Here is an 18786-nt window from a genome sequence, read left to right as displayed (position 1 = left end):
ATTATTAATTAATTTAGGTGCATATGAAACTTCATTTCATGAATGTGGGGTGTAGGCGTGACTGAATGTACAATAGTTTGTAGGTTCTTAACATTTTCGATAAATCATATGCTTGCCGCCAAAGTGAAAACCCTCGGGGTGAAAACTAGAACTAGCTACTAGTATACTGATATCCTAGACATGTAGCACCAGTAAAATCCTCCGTGTCTGTGAATGGACTCATTCATATACAGCGGCAAATTCCATATAATTATATAGTCAGACACTCACTCAATGCAATTTTATATTCAATACATAAGTACGTGTATGTGCAAGAATTGTAGAAATTTACAAGTTGAATGTCAAATCGGAGTTAGAATTTCGTCTTCAATATTCATATTTGTAGACCTTTTGAGAACTTGAAATCAAGATCAATTAACACTTTTACTTTTTCCACTCTATATACCGTTATATCGCATACATATATGCAGACAGCCTCATGGTACCCAAACTGATGTTTAATATGCTACGGATAGCAATTTTGATATTCCCCGCCATAGAGGGCGTCTTCTAAACGTTTACTAAAGAGTGAACCGTTAGAACTCTTGAGATCATGTAAAAATCAAACAAAACCAAAAATCTATAATGCCCATAACTCGAATTTCGCTTAATTGAACATCTCAAACAATACAGCATCTTTAAAATCATGAAGCAAGAGCCTTAGTTGATCAACTGTTAGTGGCCACAAGAGAAGAGTACATCCCTGACTTACAAATAACAGCACACAACGAATAAAATGCTTGACTTGAAGAGTCGGACAAGTGCATATTTATTTTTTATGGTAGCTTATTTGAACATCTTTCTTTTCTGAATTTTTTCAACAAATCTTCCAGCAATTCTAAATTTATGATCAATGCAACAAAAGGACAGATTGACTTAGCATTAGCAACCCACAAACCCTGTTTGCCTCGTTTAGACAATACCTAGTGTTAGTATTTGGCTAGCAATGACATAAACTATGTTAAAAAGTGAAAAGATAAGCATTAATGCCCTCCAAGGGTACTCAACTGGATTTTGGCTGGCAGTACCCCACAGTCAGTTGAAACCTGGACCTAGAATATCAACGATGAGGAGCATTTCCAGTTCACAAATTTGCATTTTTCACCAAAAATGGCCTATACTTTGCTAAAATGGCCGACAATCTCAAAAATGGTGTCAAAAAGACAACCGTGAAAATGAGAGCTGAAACAGCAGCACATGTACCTATATACTTCAATTATAGGAGTACCCTCCCCCCTTGGTGATGCCCACTAAAATCATATTTACATCAGTAACCTACTACACGTATATCAATATAGTGACTAGAACCATTTTTTATTGAAAACACTTTCTGAAAAATGTTCCGAATATACAATTTAAATTTTTAGTAGACAAAACGGCGGGAATCATCATTTTTCAAGAAAATATTAAAGCAGGAGAGTCGTCAGGTGATGACTTTAAACCATTCTGATGTCAAAATTAAATATGAAGACAGCAACACTATTTCACAATTAAAGTGAACAAGGCAAAAATCATATCCAAACAGTTTATTATAGTCATGAAATAACCATTTTTGAAATCAACAGTAGGACATTTGTTAAAATGAGATAAAAGATGACAGTAATATTGTGTACATTTTGATAAAACAGTACAGAAAAAGCACCAAGACAAAATTGTTGATAAAAGATATATATCACACAAGATTTGCAGAATCACATTTGCAACATTCTATATTGATTACGTGTCATACAAATATATTTACATTGTCTTTTACACTTCCTGGTTATGTTCAGGCCACGCATTTCTTTAAACTACACCACGGGGGATTGTCAACTTCCAGCAAACACCCATGTAATCTACACTTGCTGCCATATACTTTTACTACTCTTGGTCTTGTAGCAACCACATATTCCAGTAAAGTTGCACTAATTAACTGGATCGGTCTAGGAATGTTGTTATGTTTAATGTATGTACCAAGTCTGAACAGAATCCGTTCATGCACAACAGAGATTGTGTTCAGAAATGGTGATTTTGAGGCATTTTTGGCCTTAAAATGGCTGCCAATCAATGCCAATTTAGCCTTCAATGTTACATGACAAGCATTGAAACATTAAATACAATAAAGCATTCAACAGATCAAAATATATTTATGCAAATTCGATTGTGTGCATTCAAGCCAGTAGTGTGGTGGTGAGGAGAGCTGTCACTTTTATGCATTAGTCTAAGTACTTGTTTGCATTGTCAGTGTTTACAATTATAGACTAGACATGGGATATGTTTATTGTGAACATCACTTGGCCTGCAGCCAAGATTGTTTACACAAAGTGTTGTTTTCAATAGGTCTCCTGTTCACGAATGGGTTGGCTTTGATATATATTTTGGGTTTAAAGTCAGGTGTATGTGAGTATAACTCTAGAGGGATATTTCAATAGATATTTATGCACTGCAAAGATCACAAACAAATATTATTCATAATAATGAAATATCACTTGTAGATCTCTGGGATATTAGGTCTATAGTGATTAGTCACAGAATGGGCTTGTGATGCACCCACCACAACCCTACTGAACTGATGTAACTACTGTAAGCAGTAGGATTCATTTCAAATTCAAGTAACTATAGTCATGTTCACACTACACAAAGTACAGGCTAAGTTAATCTTATATGTTTGCATATCGGCTAGACCCGATTCACGCTGAAGAGGGAACAACAGTTATCACAGGCTAAGGACTACCTAAACTTGTTAAGAATATACAAAAGTTTTCAGTAATTTTAACTATGATTACTCAGTACTGTAACCAGGAAGATATACATGTCAGTTCTACAGTTATAAAACAATACCAAAGCAAATTCAGAAAGTGTAAATTGCAGAAAAACAAAAAGTAGTACAGAGTCTCATCAGTTCATATTTTCCACTGAGAACAATGACAATGAACAATGTGCTCATGTTGATAGTCATGTAGGAAATGAAAAGTTATGAATATCATAATAAATATTCCAAATGGACATTGAATACAGAGGTGTTTTGGGTGCTTAGTCCATGCTAACTGTTGTTTAACCCTTGCTAAGGGTCTAGACTGTGTCTTAAAAACGGGTCAGATTTACCCAGTACCAAGCCTTCACATATGTTTTCTTAGCATGGGCTAACATTATTTTGATTTCTTAGCTTATACTAAGAAAGCTGTGCACAAACACAACTAATGTGTCACACTAAATGTAATAAAAAATTGTCATTTATAAATACACTAGGGTAGATATGTGATATAAAGTGTTTTACTGGTAAGATGGATAGTAGTTTAGGATGTAATATCAAAAAGTGTCTACAATTCATTAGATCAAAGCAAAATGAAGTAATTTACATTGTAATATTTGATGTATCACAGTATTCTACATAACTTAGAAGTATGTGGTTAAAAAGAAAACTTTTTACACTAATTATTATAAAATAAAAAGTGGTAACTTTGTAGTCATATTCTGTCTGGTTCATTAAACAAAAACTGCAAAGAATGATTAACTAATGATTTACTTAAGTTTAATTATTACAATTAGAACTTTTCAAAACTAGAGGTTTTTGGTCACACATTCACAACTCCTGATAAGTTGCTCTTTCGTTATATAAAGAGATATCTGGTTTAATTGTAGTTTGAACACTAGGGATAATAGAGTCAGAAATGTAAAAAAAAAAAGTAGCATCTTTACATTGCCAAATATTAAATACACTTTTTATAACTATTTTTCATTATTTATAAAGAGTGCACAGAAAGTGAACCCTTGGTAAAACTGTACAGTACAAACTTGACATATTAATTTATAGCATTTGAAAAATAAAAACAAATCTTTATTTCTCAAAATGCTATTTTTAGAAAATGAAACCCTGTTGTTCCTGTTCCATTTAAAAACAATTTGACTTACTGAATGAAAATAATGCTGTGAACACAGTACACACAATGTATCGTTGTATATAGAAAACTGTTATTCTGTCATCAGTGTGAAATCTTGATACACAGATAACTCATGAAACAGCTCAAACATATTCAAAATTCTCTCCCTTTGGTTGAGGTATTTAATATAATTGAGTGACAACTGTTATCCTACTGTATAAATTTGAGTGACTGGGCTTTATCGCAAAAACTCTATTACTTCTCGCGATGATTAAACAATTATTTATTAAGAATGTGAATTCATATTTTTACTAGTGCATGAAATAATGAGATCATTTTTGATTCAATCAAATCTAAAAAACGAGAGCTACATTGATTTAGTGATTCATATGGGATCCATATATGATAGCAATGAACTTTCAATCTTTTAACGACATTGCGCTGAATGAGCAACGTTACAATCTACAAGCATTTTTTTCTTGACACATGCCAGTAGTTGTGTTTATGGCATTAGTAAAAAACATTGAAGGCTAAGCAACAGTCAACGGAAATCATAATGTAATTTAATAAATGTGACATATACAAGAGATGCCATGTTTTGCAGCACTGCAAATCCACTTGACAATAACAATTTCTGTGCTATGTTTAAAAAGGATCTAATTGAAATCCCTTTTTTGAACACCGTGAATTAACCAAATACATTTAACAATTATATTTTTAGAATAAATTGGGTGCGTGAATTAATAGAGTTTTTTACGGTAATAAAGTATTGGCAGTGTAAAATCTAGTACATATAATGACCAGTATTTTGAATAATACATTCTGACATTATTAGTGAAGACATTTCCAGGAAGAATTACCAATGATCTCATTAGTTGCAACAATGATATACGACTAGTGCAACTTTATCCTCAGCCAACAACACATGACTGTTCATCATTTCATTTCATGCTGACCATGTTACTTTCAAAGTGCATCACATCACGAACTGTTACCTGTCATGTTCAATATACACAAACATATATAATAAGTGAATACTTAGTATTCTATGTGTGTGATGCACTAAGACGTATCTCTGTCCTTGTATATACACAAACGTTCACAGATTATCAGAGCTTCTCATCTGTCCAGGCAATACATCGCAGATACAATTTCAAACAAAATCATGTCAATTACTTTTCAAAATAGACTGTAAATCATCTGGTAGGCTGGATATAATGTGATCCATATGGATTTTCAGTTGGTTTATTCTTTCCTGTCTGGTTGGCAGATCAGGAGCACATACAGTAGCCTAAAATATATAAATCATATTATTATTATTATTATTATGTTATATTATTATACATCTGTCACCGTAACACCATAAGTTACAGTGTGCCGTAATTTTGCGGTATTTTACGGGGTATCTTCATCCTACCATATTAGGAAATGCGAATTCCAAAAATGGAATGATTACGCACGTAAGCGTCCTCTAATAATAAAAGCAAACATGGCTGCCACTAGGGTTTGACCAGACTCCACACAAAGAAGTTCGCTGATTCTGTTCTAAACATTTTGGATTTCGGCATTACCATGATGTATCCTTGGAAGGAAAAGATGTATCATAATAAGGTCATTACGATACCTCACACACACAGACAGTACGTGGTTGCATCAACACAGTCGATATTTTCCCTGTACTGTCTTCATGCACACTTTGAGGTATCGTCATAATAACCTTGGATTATTACAGCTCTTACGTAGATTGATTATATCTACTTTTATATATCCTGTTGATGGTATTTTAGGAAATATCCAAAGAATTACAGCATCATCCATTATATTCATAAACATGGCAGCCTTGTGTGTGTTACTTTGATCAATACAGAGTTACCCAGAATGCAGTATTTCAGTTGTTGTAGGATTACTTTTTGCTTAGAGCGTCCCAAATGGCACATTGCACTATATGAATAAGGTAAGCCAAAAGGCCACTAGCCATGATAGAAAGCAAGTAGAATATTTTTAAAAATTTTAACTTTTTGACATTAGAATATTCAATTTATTACATGTTTTATTTTTGGCACCAGCATTTTCTCTGTGAGGCCTAGGATTAGCCTAGTTGGCAACAAGTTCCAGAAATTTCTTGCTAGGAACTTGAGAAATTTAGTTAACACACAAGCTATTGAAAGCCTCCACAGACCAACCATGGATGTATATATCCATGATTGAATTACTGTAAAGGGGTTAATTATTCACTGGGTTTTAATTTTGCTTATTTCGCTGACTGGAAAATGCGCTAAATTAAAACCCAGCGAATATGTAAATTTTGTCATGAACACATTATCTAAATGATAAAACCGTGAATTTAAAATCCCACTGAATATGCTTGAAATGGTAAATCAGCGAAATTTAAACCCAGTGAAAATTTGTCATTTTACAGTATATAACAGTGACAGTGGTGATGTGTTCAATGAATAAATTATCAGCATTAAATCATAAAACTATTTAAGCTGAATTACCTTCAATTCTCTGACCTATGATATTAGTTTTGACACTTCAGTATTGTAACGCCAAATATCAATTGAATGAAAATTAAGTACGCTATAAATAACTTACCAACTTGTCCCTGAGTCTTAAAATAAGATCAACAATTTCCACTTCTTGTTTATCTTTAATCCATTGCATTAGATCAGCATCGCATAAAGCATCAAGATGTAATATGGACAACTTCTGATTTACTTCCTGTTGTCGGCTTCTCAACCAAGCTTCAAAATTTGAGGACTTGAAAAACCTCCTACGAAATGGAAAAAAACAGTTTTCACATCAGAAATATGAAACTTGCAATAATGTTGCATACTGTAGAATCACACAATGAAATGCACAAATGTACTACGGTAGATCTAGTAGTATTATATAATGAAGTAATTCAGTTTTTTAAGCCAGACAACTACAATGAAGGGCTAATTCTTATAGGTGGCTGATGTTCAATTGGAAAAAAATAATTTAGTAATAGACAAGTTTCTATTTCCTAGGAGTATTCCCTCGGTGAAACTTTACAGTCCATGTGCGCACCAGAAGAGAAGAGTGGTGATTTTATAACAAGCCATTCTTGAGCTCATTTAACGTTTTTTCTTATGCTGAATATTCATACTTGCATTTTGTCACCAGGGTATGTCTTACAAAAGTATGTTTTCCATTTTTTATACAAAAACGTAAGGCTACACAAACCAATCAAGTTCATCTTTAACTATATTTTTTCTACTTATTATAAAACTGAGTATGAACTTACCTGTATAGACCAATCCAATCACCTGTGAGACCTGATGTCAGTTGAGGACCTGAATGTTCTAGTGTCTTAATAAATTCTTCAGGTAGAAATGGTTTTAGCCTTGGTGGTTGCTAAATAAGACATCAGAAATAAGGTGAATACAATATAAACTCACTATTACAGTGGTACATATTACATTATAGAAGAGATGTTGTGGTAACAATTAGAATTCTATCTTTACCTTCCATGGAGATATATTTCTTTGTAATGGCATAAGACTAGCAACATATCTCTCAAGTGGAATCATAAAACTCTGTGTTAATTCTAGAAAATGACGTTTCAACATGGCGTCTTGTACTTCAACAGGCCTCTTATTCTGTATACCCTGATATTAAAACAAAAAACATTTATTTAGTTACAGAATAAGCATAATGTTTGAATGTTATGCAAATATGATGCACACTTTCTAAATATGACACATCCATACAGTTTTTTACAAACAGCTAAATTCTATTAATTTCACTGCAAGATATATACTGTATATTTTGTGTGAAATGTAAACATTGAGAAGAGGTTATGCTCTTCCCTATTTACGATGTTGACATTCTTTACAAATGTGTCTAGATGATTCAACCTTAATACCAGATAATATAAACAACATTCGGCAACATTAAACCAGTTACAAGATTATTTATATCGTACTACCAAAGTATGATCACCCAAGACACCCACTAACTCTCCACTACTTGTTTAGTTTATACATTCAACTACCTACATGCATATGTAACCATTTTAATGTTAAACCTAAAGATAGCTGTGGTAATGCAATGTGTAATAGCATTGTAAATTATATATTTAGTTGATTTTTAACCAAAATAAAGTTTATTGTTAAAAATTCCAGTTAAGTGACAAATATGCTATATTGTATACATTTATCAAATGACATTTGTGTGGTCCCCTGGTTATAACAAGACGTTATTTCATATTGTCTCTAGCTGCTGCCTGAATTAAAGTTTTGTTATCATTATTTTATAAATTTCACTATTTCTTGAAGTGATGTCCAAAGGACTGTTTACACCCGCTAATTGACAACTACATATATTCAGGTATATTCACTCCTTCTCCAGTCAACGTCAGGTCAGCTGCAATCAACTCATCAAACAGAATGTAGTTTAAATAATGCAAAGTACTGCATTACAAGTGGAATATAACTTTATAACTTTGTATCCAGATCTGTTGTTTTTAGTTTTCCAACTAGCCCATCACCTGTTTGTTACATTGGACCCGACAATTACTTACCTTTGCAATTATTTCACCCCTCAGTCCTTGTATGGAAATCTTTCATAGTGAAAAAATTATATAACAATATAAATCATTCTTACTGAATAAACTAAAATATTTTCTCCAAAAGTGCTTTGGTATAACTAAACCTAGCAAATGTTTATAAACCCTTTAAAATATGAATTACCTTTTGCAGTCTTTTAAGTACTGTTTTATCCTTGTTCAAAAACGGTTTATATCTTGTGTAAACACCTGTAGTGAAGATTAACAAATGAATGAGAAATCAGTCAAATAATAATGTGTACAATGAAACATCAGTCTTTGGTCAAATAAATACATTAGCTTTCATACTTAGAGGTTATTTGTAACTAACACTGGTTATGACATGTGGTATTGAAAGAAACAGTATGAATTTATATTGTTCTGAATTCATAGCATGGGACAAATATTTCTTCAAAAAATACCACACATTATCTTTGGTATTAGCCAAGAAAAACCCATTTCATCATATGTGCAAAGCATCAGAACAGACCAGACCATGATTACACAAGTTACGGTACTACAAAATAACCAACACTGGCAAGGTTGCAGAAAAAAAATATGTTATCTCTGGATTCAGAGTTGCGATTGAAAAATAACTTGGGGTAAAAAAAAAAAACATGGCATCAAAAGATATTGAATATCGCACAAAATCAAAATATAACAATAGGAAACCACAGACATCCAAACTGTTAATATGATAATTAGCAAGACCTAATATGGTATGGATGAAAATATTGGTAAATATTTCATGTAGGATATATAATGTACAACATGTGCACATGATCAATAATCAGTTCAATATTTCAGTTTACTTGCACAAAAATAGATATACGTTACTTGTATTTACTCTGTGAATGGTTAAAGATAATCAGGTATGCAATGAATGTAATAATTACACAATGAAAAATCAAATAAAAACATGAAAATCTACAGAACCACTTACTCGACTAATAAGTTTGCAATTTTAAAGATAAAAGCAAGGTGAATGACATAGCAACATGGACAAAAATTAATAAACATGATATTAGATAGTTAACATTATTCTATGAGATGATGTTATAGTGCAATACAACCACACCTGGTTTGGATTCTAGCGTTTTTATATTACTAGATTTCTTTTTCTTCCATGAACTTTTATCTACATGGAACAAAACAAATGAAAGAGAGAATGGGAAATATAAATGCTGGAATTAATATTACAATAACCCCTTATTGTTTTATAAATATGTAGGTATGCAAAATAGTTAATAACAATATAAACTCCCCATTATTAATATATTCTTAGTATCACCCAGAGAAAGCTCGACAACAAAACATAATTTTATTTTCACATGCTTTTCCAATTTTCTCTCTTTATAATAACATGTAATTTCTTATATGTGGATATATCCTATATTTAGCTTAACAGTATGGGTAATCACATCCTAATTGTAAACATAATAGCATACCCATACTTATAATCCATTAATATAAAACCTATTATTGAGACAGAAATCTGACCACACAGTATTTAGCATGTGTTATGAGAATGGCATTAGCATAATTCTACTTTGAGATAATGGATGCACGGTATTAGTATAATGCAAGATGAAGAGAATAAAGAGGATGAATAACTATCCCATAAATAACTATCCCACATCCACATTTGAATAACACTTACCTACAGGCCCCATTTCTCCTATTCTAATGATATGTGGCCAATGTTGCAGGGTCTTTGCAAAAAATGGATTAGTAACACCCAGTATAACAGGTGGTCTGAAAACAAATATTATAAAATCGTTATGTTGTTGACTGGCTGAAAAAATGTACAGTATTCGCCAGACTAAGTGACCATGCTTAACTAAGCGCCCTCTACATTTCTATTTTCGGGCTCATGTTTGGCCTATGTTTTCGAAAATGCTCCAATGTTTACTGTCTAGTTAAAAACCTGATCTTTGGGCATTGTTTGATTTTTCCCAATACAGATACCGGTAATCAAATTTATATATTACAGCATGGATATCGACTGCCGTGAATATCTTGCCGATTCCAACAGATCGTACTTTGACATTAATAACTCACTTTATATCCATGTGTTATCAGAATGCCATTGGGTCAAAGGATGTTGTTGTAGGTCAAATCATGTGACAAAACATTTGGAAATCGCTTTGCATCATGAGTTTGTGTACAAACAAACACATTCGACAACAAAGATAATGATAAAGATCTTGACTAAGATTGGTTTCCTACAAAGAATTTTTTACAAGATTTCCATCTTTTTTTTTTCCTTAATCTGAAACAAAATTATTTGTGGTAACAGAAACATACTTCTGAATTTTTCAATAATTAAATCATTATGACAATTCTAGTTTCTAGCCCTAACATATAATTCGCATTGAGATTCCATCAGTCCAGGCCTGCTTACTGCAAAAGTACAGATGATCTTGAGGTAATAGGTCAAGTACATTGTACAGATAAACAACTGACCATCAATTACTGATTTTTGGCCATACTGTGTACTGTGACTTAATCCAGTATATCATCTATATCAGTTTTTGGTCTGTTCAGAGATAACAAATATTTAATTCCTTTTAACTGTATATCAATGTAACATATCTCACATAAGGTTTTATTGGTTACTTACGGTGCCTGGGTTTTAGTAGTGTACTCTTTAAACTCGCTATCATGTATAGTAAAATAAGGTCTGTAATCTGATGTGTACTTCAGCGGTGACATCATAAAGACAAGCGCCTGCACTGTGTCTGAGCAAAAGGTGGGTGAAGGAGCCATCACAACAATAGGCTGAAAGATGAAATATATCAGTCATATTGATAACATTAATAGTTGCGTAAGAGCACTGTAATTTGTATTGCACTGTAAGGGGTTGTTGATAAAATCAACTAATTTTGTTTCACATTATGAACATATGATACATACATGATTCAGTGTTTTTCAAAATAAACACATTATGTTTACATACTTCATTGGTGAGTATTAACTCCCATAACAACTGTATATGAGGTAAAACTGGTTGAAAACATTTGAAAACTTCTACTTCATTGACAGATGGTATCACAATTGGTGGAGCACTGCCAGGAGACTGAAAACAAATATTCATAAGATATTGAGCTTATTGTCAGACAATCAATAATCAACCCAAACACAATGGTTCACACAAACCACTAGTACTATAATAATAATAAATCACAGAGAACAATAGATGACAAAGCATGGGCAAGAAATGACAGCCAGGTCTTTCTCTGAACCAACTTGTGAAATGCAAATGTGAAAAGGGATGCATACATTGTAAATACCATGTATTGATCACTATTATCCAAGGAAGGAATATATTCACTATTATAAACTATACATGTAACTATATAAAAACAAAACAGGGGTATTAAAATAACATAACTTACCAATATAGGTTTTATAACTTGTGACTGTGCAGGTTTATCATGTTTTGATGGTATTCTGACTTGTAGCACCACACCCATAATAGGTAAATGTAAAGTTGCTCCTGGAAATGGTGGAGACCATTGATCTATATCATGACATGCTATCATAGAAAGAAAACAAACAAACAATTATCAAAACTAAGCATGAGATAGAATTAGTGTGAAATTATACATGAGCCAGTATCCTACATTGTCATAGTACAATTTTTGTACCGCAACACGTTGGCAAGATTTAAATTGAATTGTCAAGACTTGAGTGTGTACAAATGATCTTAAAAACGAAAAGCACACCAAAACATGCTTTAGGGATGCATTTGTAAATAGTAATAATAACCAAGTTTGAAAAAAGAAACAACTACCGGTAATATCACATTTTGATTAGCAGTACATTACCAAATCATATATATCATATTTAGCCAGTGAGAAAAAAAAAACACATCAAGGATTATGTAGATAAATATACATGCCGTACATAATATAATTGAGTATGAGATGAGGATATATGAAATAAATAATTATCTTGAATAATGCAATGCCTTTGTTTAGCAACGAAATCATGTGCGTTGGTTTAAATCCCTCAAGCAATTAGTTACACATTATTAATTTGTTAGTCAATGTACTGCTATTTATCATACAGATTTCAAAATAATGAGGTCAAGTAATTTGTACATAGTATATCTTCTAGGGAGCGTGCCTAACTGTGTACTATAGTGTTATTTATGTTAACAGATAAATATGTTGCTTATCTACAGTACATTATTTAATCATTATGTAGTATGTAACTCTTCACAGTACAATATATACAGACTGCAAGTTAATAAATAAGAGAGCAGCTGTTAACCTACTCTATTGAGACCCGTTTTTTCTATTTTTCAGCCTAACTTTACCACACAATACAATAAATCCTCAAATTTACTGCGAAATTTTATCATCTCAAATTGCTTGCCATTGGGTGATGGATGGGTGAATGGAAATTCAATTTCACTGAAATTAGATTATAATCCCACTTCACACATTTCCAAGAACCCAGAGGGTCTTACCCTTCGTTTCTACTACATGCTTTTATCAATAATGCTGCAGAAGTGCTTAACCAGGATAGTTCTATTTCAGTAATAACAGTGTCTGTAATTTTAAATTTTACATATATATTGTACAATTAATTTGTTCTATAATTGTAGTTTTCAGTAAATTAGTGATTAGTGTCATGGAATTATTTAATTGATACCCTCCATTGTACACAAATAAACAAGCGAATATAGCACTGAAGTGAAAAACTAAATATGGAATGAGATTTGTATTCACCTTTTATCAAAGTTCAAATTTATGACAGCTATAAAGTGTACTGGCAATAAACAATGTTTTCCCCTGTTTAGTAGAGCTATTGACCTTTATTCAGGGTCATCGGCTAAGAAACTAGAAAGCCTTGCTTTCACCATAAAGCAGATATAATTTTTGACAATTATTGAGTTCAGAACCAGGTGAATTCTGTAACAATGAAACAAATTCCTGATAATGGATGCAACAGTTTTCTAGAACTGTACTTCCTTGATCATAAGCCCATGTGCCTTACAACATGTAAAATCGAGGAAAGTAAGGGAAGGGCATGTACCCAAATACCACCTCAGAAAAGAATTTTGTTGTTTAATATTTTAACCAGATCAACCTCCTCTAAAAAATTACTAAAATGATAAAATTTTGTTGTGCCAAAAATTATCAAGGTCTGTGGGATATAGTCTAAGTCAAAATTGTAATTATTATCTTTATCATCAACAAACATTTGATGCATGACAACTCTCAGCATGATGTTTTTCTACTCGATTTAACCTCAAACAATGTTCTTTGATTCAAAAGGTCAAGTTTGTTATTGAATTCGCATTATTGCAACATTCCATTCATTATCAATGAAAACAGAAAAAGTGCAAGCCATGTTGAGTTGTTTGCCATACACTGTGGAATTTAAGTTTATCCCTTCAGCAAAAATTAATTCCAAGCGAAAATAAAGTAATTTACAGTAGAAAAATATTGCATGCTTTTATGTCACTGATACTGCATGACACATATAGTGACATAACATACTGTACAAAAGTGAACAATACTTAAAGTGCAATTGATACTGAAATATTACAACTCACCTGCTTCCAGACATGGCTCCCCATTATCAAAATATTCTGGTGCTATAATATCTATTAAGTGAGTAAATAGATTGATATATGGCAGCTTGGTAATCAGTACCACAGACTAGGAAAAGATAGAAAATTAATTATTGAACAACCTTCTCAATCATGTAAAGACTATAAGATATAGTTTAGATGACTCATCAGGGAAATATAATTACTGTATCTATATTAGAAGCAATGGCTTCTATTAAAATGGTACAATGTAATAGAGTGGATACAGATTCTATTAGAGCATCTATACATATGAGAAATTGAATTTTCGGTTCTCAATTATTCAAAAAGAATAGCTGTTCCTTTAGGGATGCGGCTTTTAATACGGTAGACCAATTTAGAGGATAGCTTTTAAATTCACACCATGTTCTTACTAGAAAAAGTTGAATTCTGCCTGGAACGAATGTTATGATACATTTGGTGCTAAAAACTGCAAAGTACATTTCAAGTATTTTTTTTTTTTCATTGAGATTGAGCTATTTTTAATTTCTTTAAATTACATAAATGTGTATTTATACACAGAATATAAAGATTATTAAAACGTCAAATTTTCAGTGCAATTTTCCTCCAGAACACAAATGGCAATCATCTTACATAATGTTGACAAGAACAGATGTGCTATTATTTCAGGGCATAATAGTTACAGCTGTAACAGGTTGAAGAATTCGACAACCATAATGCAAATTACTAGTAAGATCATTTTATAAATAGCAGACCTGTTTACTTCTAATCAGATTTCAACCACTTACTCAAGTTCATCTCAAATACATGCAAGTGGTGATTGAAACGAGATTATATCATTTGAAATGATGCTTTAGTTATCGGTCGCTTTGCATATTCACATATCAGTTTTGATGATTTACGCTATCAATTGATTGAGCCAGGTATGGTTTGTTTTTTATTATGCTATTAAATCTTACTTGAGGTTGAGAGGTAATTTAATGAGTAATTTTATGAGTAATGTAGAATAAATTGGCGGAGAATTGTATGTTTTTAACATTATTATTACATTGTTATGAATCATGTGTATAGGCCGTCACACTTGTTTACATTTTTGCCAACCAGCATGCGGATGTTGATGAATAATGTCGCTCAATAAATGAAAATGAATATTATTCAAACAAAGTTATGTACTAAGAGTTTTCCACAGAAAAATAACATAATCGTGATATAACAATATAATATGTACTGTGGAATACTTTATTTTCGCTGGAATTAATTTTCGCTGAAAAGGCTCTTTGGGTGTTTTGTATGGAATTTATTTTCACTGATTTTTGATGAGTTTAATGTGAAATATAGGAAAAAAAATATATTCACTGGATTTTATTTTCACGGAATCATCCCTTCAGCGAAAATAGCAAAAATAAATTCCAAGCGAAAAGAAAGTATTCTACAGTAAATAACTAATAATATTGTTTCTACACTATAACGCTATTGGGAGAACTAGCACTCATCACAACTATCATTTTATGACAAATAAAACAGGATTTCATTGACATTTATTCATACATTAGTCTTACCTTTTGAAAATAGCCTCTTCGAGAAGATTTATCTCTAACTTGACGAAAATAAACAAAGCCGTGGTAATAGGCATTTTCACCCTAGTGGGAAAACACAAAGGATCAATCAATTCAATTAATAATTTTTCAGATATACGGGGATTGATGTAACAAAATTATTCTATTAGTTGTTCAATAAATTGCCATTTCCCTACACCAAATCCAGAAATGGCCAGAAATTACTACATTAATCCACCTTGATACTACTTTTTATTGATTTTAGTTATGAATTTTGTTTCTAAAATTTTTCTGATATTACATAAATCCAATAATTTTAATGTACAGTACCTGTAATGTGACAGGTCCCCTTCGTTCATATGCATTTCGTGTACTCAATGTTGCAGCTTTTCTGTTGAATGTAGTCGTGTGTTGCCTGATACGATAGTTAAAAAGGGTATCCCCCATACAACCTTCAAAGAAAATAAATCTTCATGTATATCTAATTGATTGCATAAGCATGGAATAAATGGAAATTAAAACGTGAAATTGAAAATATTATTTGTCAGAAAATTCAGTCATTAAAGTCAACAGCAGTGATTCTTTAAAAACATTCAGCATTGAACAGCTCTGTATGTATTTGTTCATGAAAAAACTATAAATAAAAAAAAAATTATGATACTGCAAGCAAGAATTGCTCACCTACAAGAATTTCCTGAGAAACTAAATGATGTACTGAGCAAAAAGAGCAAAGCATAGTATAGGTTCTGAATTAAACTGCTCAAAATATATAAACAAAAGCTTCTGGACTATGAAATGTAAAACCCTTTAATATTATGCAATGTAGCTGCATACCATTTTAATATGGAAATTGTTATTTGCATCAAAGAACTCCATTATAACAATTGATTTTTGTTAAATTGTTTAACTCAAAAAATGTTATGTATATTTATTCCTTATATATTTATACACCTATAGAGTCAGTAATAGTATGTTATACATGTAACATACTGTTACAAGGTGAAGTAGTTATTAGATTTAATTTCAATGAATGTGAAGATACAAGGTTATTTACTTGATTTTAAATTCAATGGATTGTGAATGAAAAAAATACCATTCTACTGTTGAACGAAACGTTCACTGTGTTTTAATTTAGCACATTAAACAATCAATAAAATATGCAAAAATGCAACCAAGCTAATAATTTAATTAAACCCTATACAAAAGTATCATTCTTGGTGGTGTCTAATGTATTAGAACATAGTAACATACACAGGTGAATTATAATAGTAGACATAATTTACAATGAGCTCACCTGAGTTTGAATCAGGAAAAGATAAATAACAAATATTCATTTTCTGAAATTAATAAAAATTTGTATAAATTACAATTTGATAGTAATAGTTAATTCTATTAGAATTTTTTCTTTATAAAATGCTAGTATATCATGTGGCCTTGATATTTCAACCAGCCATGCATGAGACAATATTTCTCAATTGTTATGACCTTGGTATTTATACTCCCACATAGTTTACTCAGGTAATAAAAACATCAACTTTTATATGACTGTGTAATTACAGTTAAGATGGAAATTTTGTTTTGCCAAGTAATATATGTATTTTATTTTTACTCACCTCCTTTTCAGAAAGCTTAACATGGGATGGATACACAAGCTGAGAAAAGAAATACGAGAATAATAATGTGACAAAATTACGAACCACATGTATGTTATTCTTTAATTTTGCAAGAGTTCCTTATTCACAAATTTGGTGACTCAGTGTATTGTTTTACTATCATTATTATTATTATTATGTATTTTCATAGGGCACACCATTGTTTTGTACAGTGTACTGGCTTATAATTTATTTATGAGACAGCCCATGAATAGTAAGTATCAAAACACATACCATATCCGGCAGTTGAATGTGTTTATACGACTATGGTATGTGACCTTCCATGAAAATATAATATTTAAAAATAATAAAACTTACAAACGGGTTATGGAAAAGCGTAAGTAAAAAACATTTTGTTGCAGTCAAAATTATGCTTGTTTTTAATGTTGATTGTCTTTTTTCGAGGTCGAGATGTTGTTTACAACTAATGAGATACAATATATAAGTGACGTCAACAGATACGGAGTCCCATTATTTCGGCATCTGAAATCCACATCATAATGTTTTGAAATATATTTTGAATAAAATGTTTGTTTTGTTTTTTGTTGTTTTTTCAGATTAATATTTTACCACATACCGTAACATGATGATGGATAATACAATACTATGGCAACCACAAAAAGACAGCTTGCCGTGTAATGAACAATAGCTCATTGACGGACTGTCATCCAGACTGTCGTCTGTCAGCGCCGTAGTGTCACGATCAAATGATCAACAAATTTGACTATTTGTAACACGATTCATAATAACGTGTCGTAATAAAAAGAACAACAGTCTACACACTTCTCATATCAACGTATACTAACTGGGTCGAGAAGGCATGCTGAATATTATTAGACAAAGCCGACTTCTCTCGCTCGCTAGACTTTAGGTACTTATATAACCATACCTCCATAGCCTGTCCAAGCTCCAAATCGAATGTCACGACACACACACAGTGAAGCCAGTTTGAAAATCTATCCCATGGCAAAATAGTCGGCGAATTCTCGTCATTTTCAAAAGACCGTGTTGATTGAAGTGGCGGCTGCCTCTCCGCCACTGACGCCATTTTAGGAACAGAGAATACTAGTAAACAGGAAGTTGTCTGCCCTCTAAACACTACATAGTAAATCTTTCGTTTTTCGGCTAGGGTTCCATGTTGCTCATCTGTAAGTTTTACTGTCAGTTTCATTATGGTGTTAGGCATATGGACCTGGTTATAGTCTATGTTCATCTGTAACATATACGAGTAATAATAATAATAAGCTTGAGTAAAAACGATGGACGTTGGCGTTTGTATAGAATGTTAGTAATGTGGTCATGTTTTTGTTTTGTTTTCGTAATCAGACGAGCATCTGTATTTTGTAGAGATTGTAGTTTATGTATATTGATATTTGTGGTGTCATAGAGAAGACTGTGTACATCGTCAATTCTTGATGTAACAAAGGCAAGATTGAGTTGTGTCTTGAGTAAGATATTTTCTAAACTGAACTGATATTCCTGATATGAAAATTAGCAGATTTGCAAGTGATGGAACTCGTATGATTTCGTGATGATGTTGATG

At 32.0% G+C, this 18786-nt stretch overlaps 1 protein-coding gene across 4 annotated transcripts; it reads right to left on the bottom strand.

Annotated features, from left to right (window-relative positions):
* Positions 1-1332: 1332 nt before the first annotated feature.
* Positions 1333-18296, bottom strand: LOC100372051 (protein DENND6A-like). Of its 4 annotated transcripts, XM_085497077.1 has the most exons (17): positions 18133-18296; positions 17205-17243; positions 16886-16928; positions 15922-16043; positions 15595-15675; positions 14039-14144; positions 11868-12007; positions 11429-11548; positions 11093-11250; positions 10130-10224; positions 9548-9607; positions 8615-8679; positions 8446-8484; positions 7388-7531; positions 7168-7277; positions 6495-6672; positions 1333-5190 (listed from the first exon to the last, which is right to left on the bottom strand). In XM_085497077.1, exons 1-17 carry the CDS (start codon positions 18289-18291, stop codon positions 5068-5070), a joined length of 1782 nt encoding a protein of 593 aa, XP_085353203.1. In that variant the 5' UTR covers positions 18292-18296; the 3' UTR covers positions 1333-5067. The 4 variants fall into 4 exon arrangements, with proteins under 4 accessions (XP_085353203.1, XP_077862592.1, XP_085353204.1 ...); XM_078006466.2 differs by lacking the exon at positions 8446-8484; XM_085497078.1 differs by lacking the exon at positions 9548-9607.
* Positions 18297-18786: the final 490 nt, after the last annotated feature.

Source organism: Saccoglossus kowalevskii, chromosome 3 (assembly GCF_978046115.1).
Source record: "Saccoglossus kowalevskii chromosome 3, keSacKowa6.1, whole genome shotgun sequence".
NCBI classification, from domain to species: Eukaryota; Metazoa; Hemichordata; class Enteropneusta; family Harrimaniidae; genus Saccoglossus; species Saccoglossus kowalevskii.
Note: the sequence above shows the minus strand (reverse complement) of the source record. Positions and strands in the feature narration are given on the sequence as shown.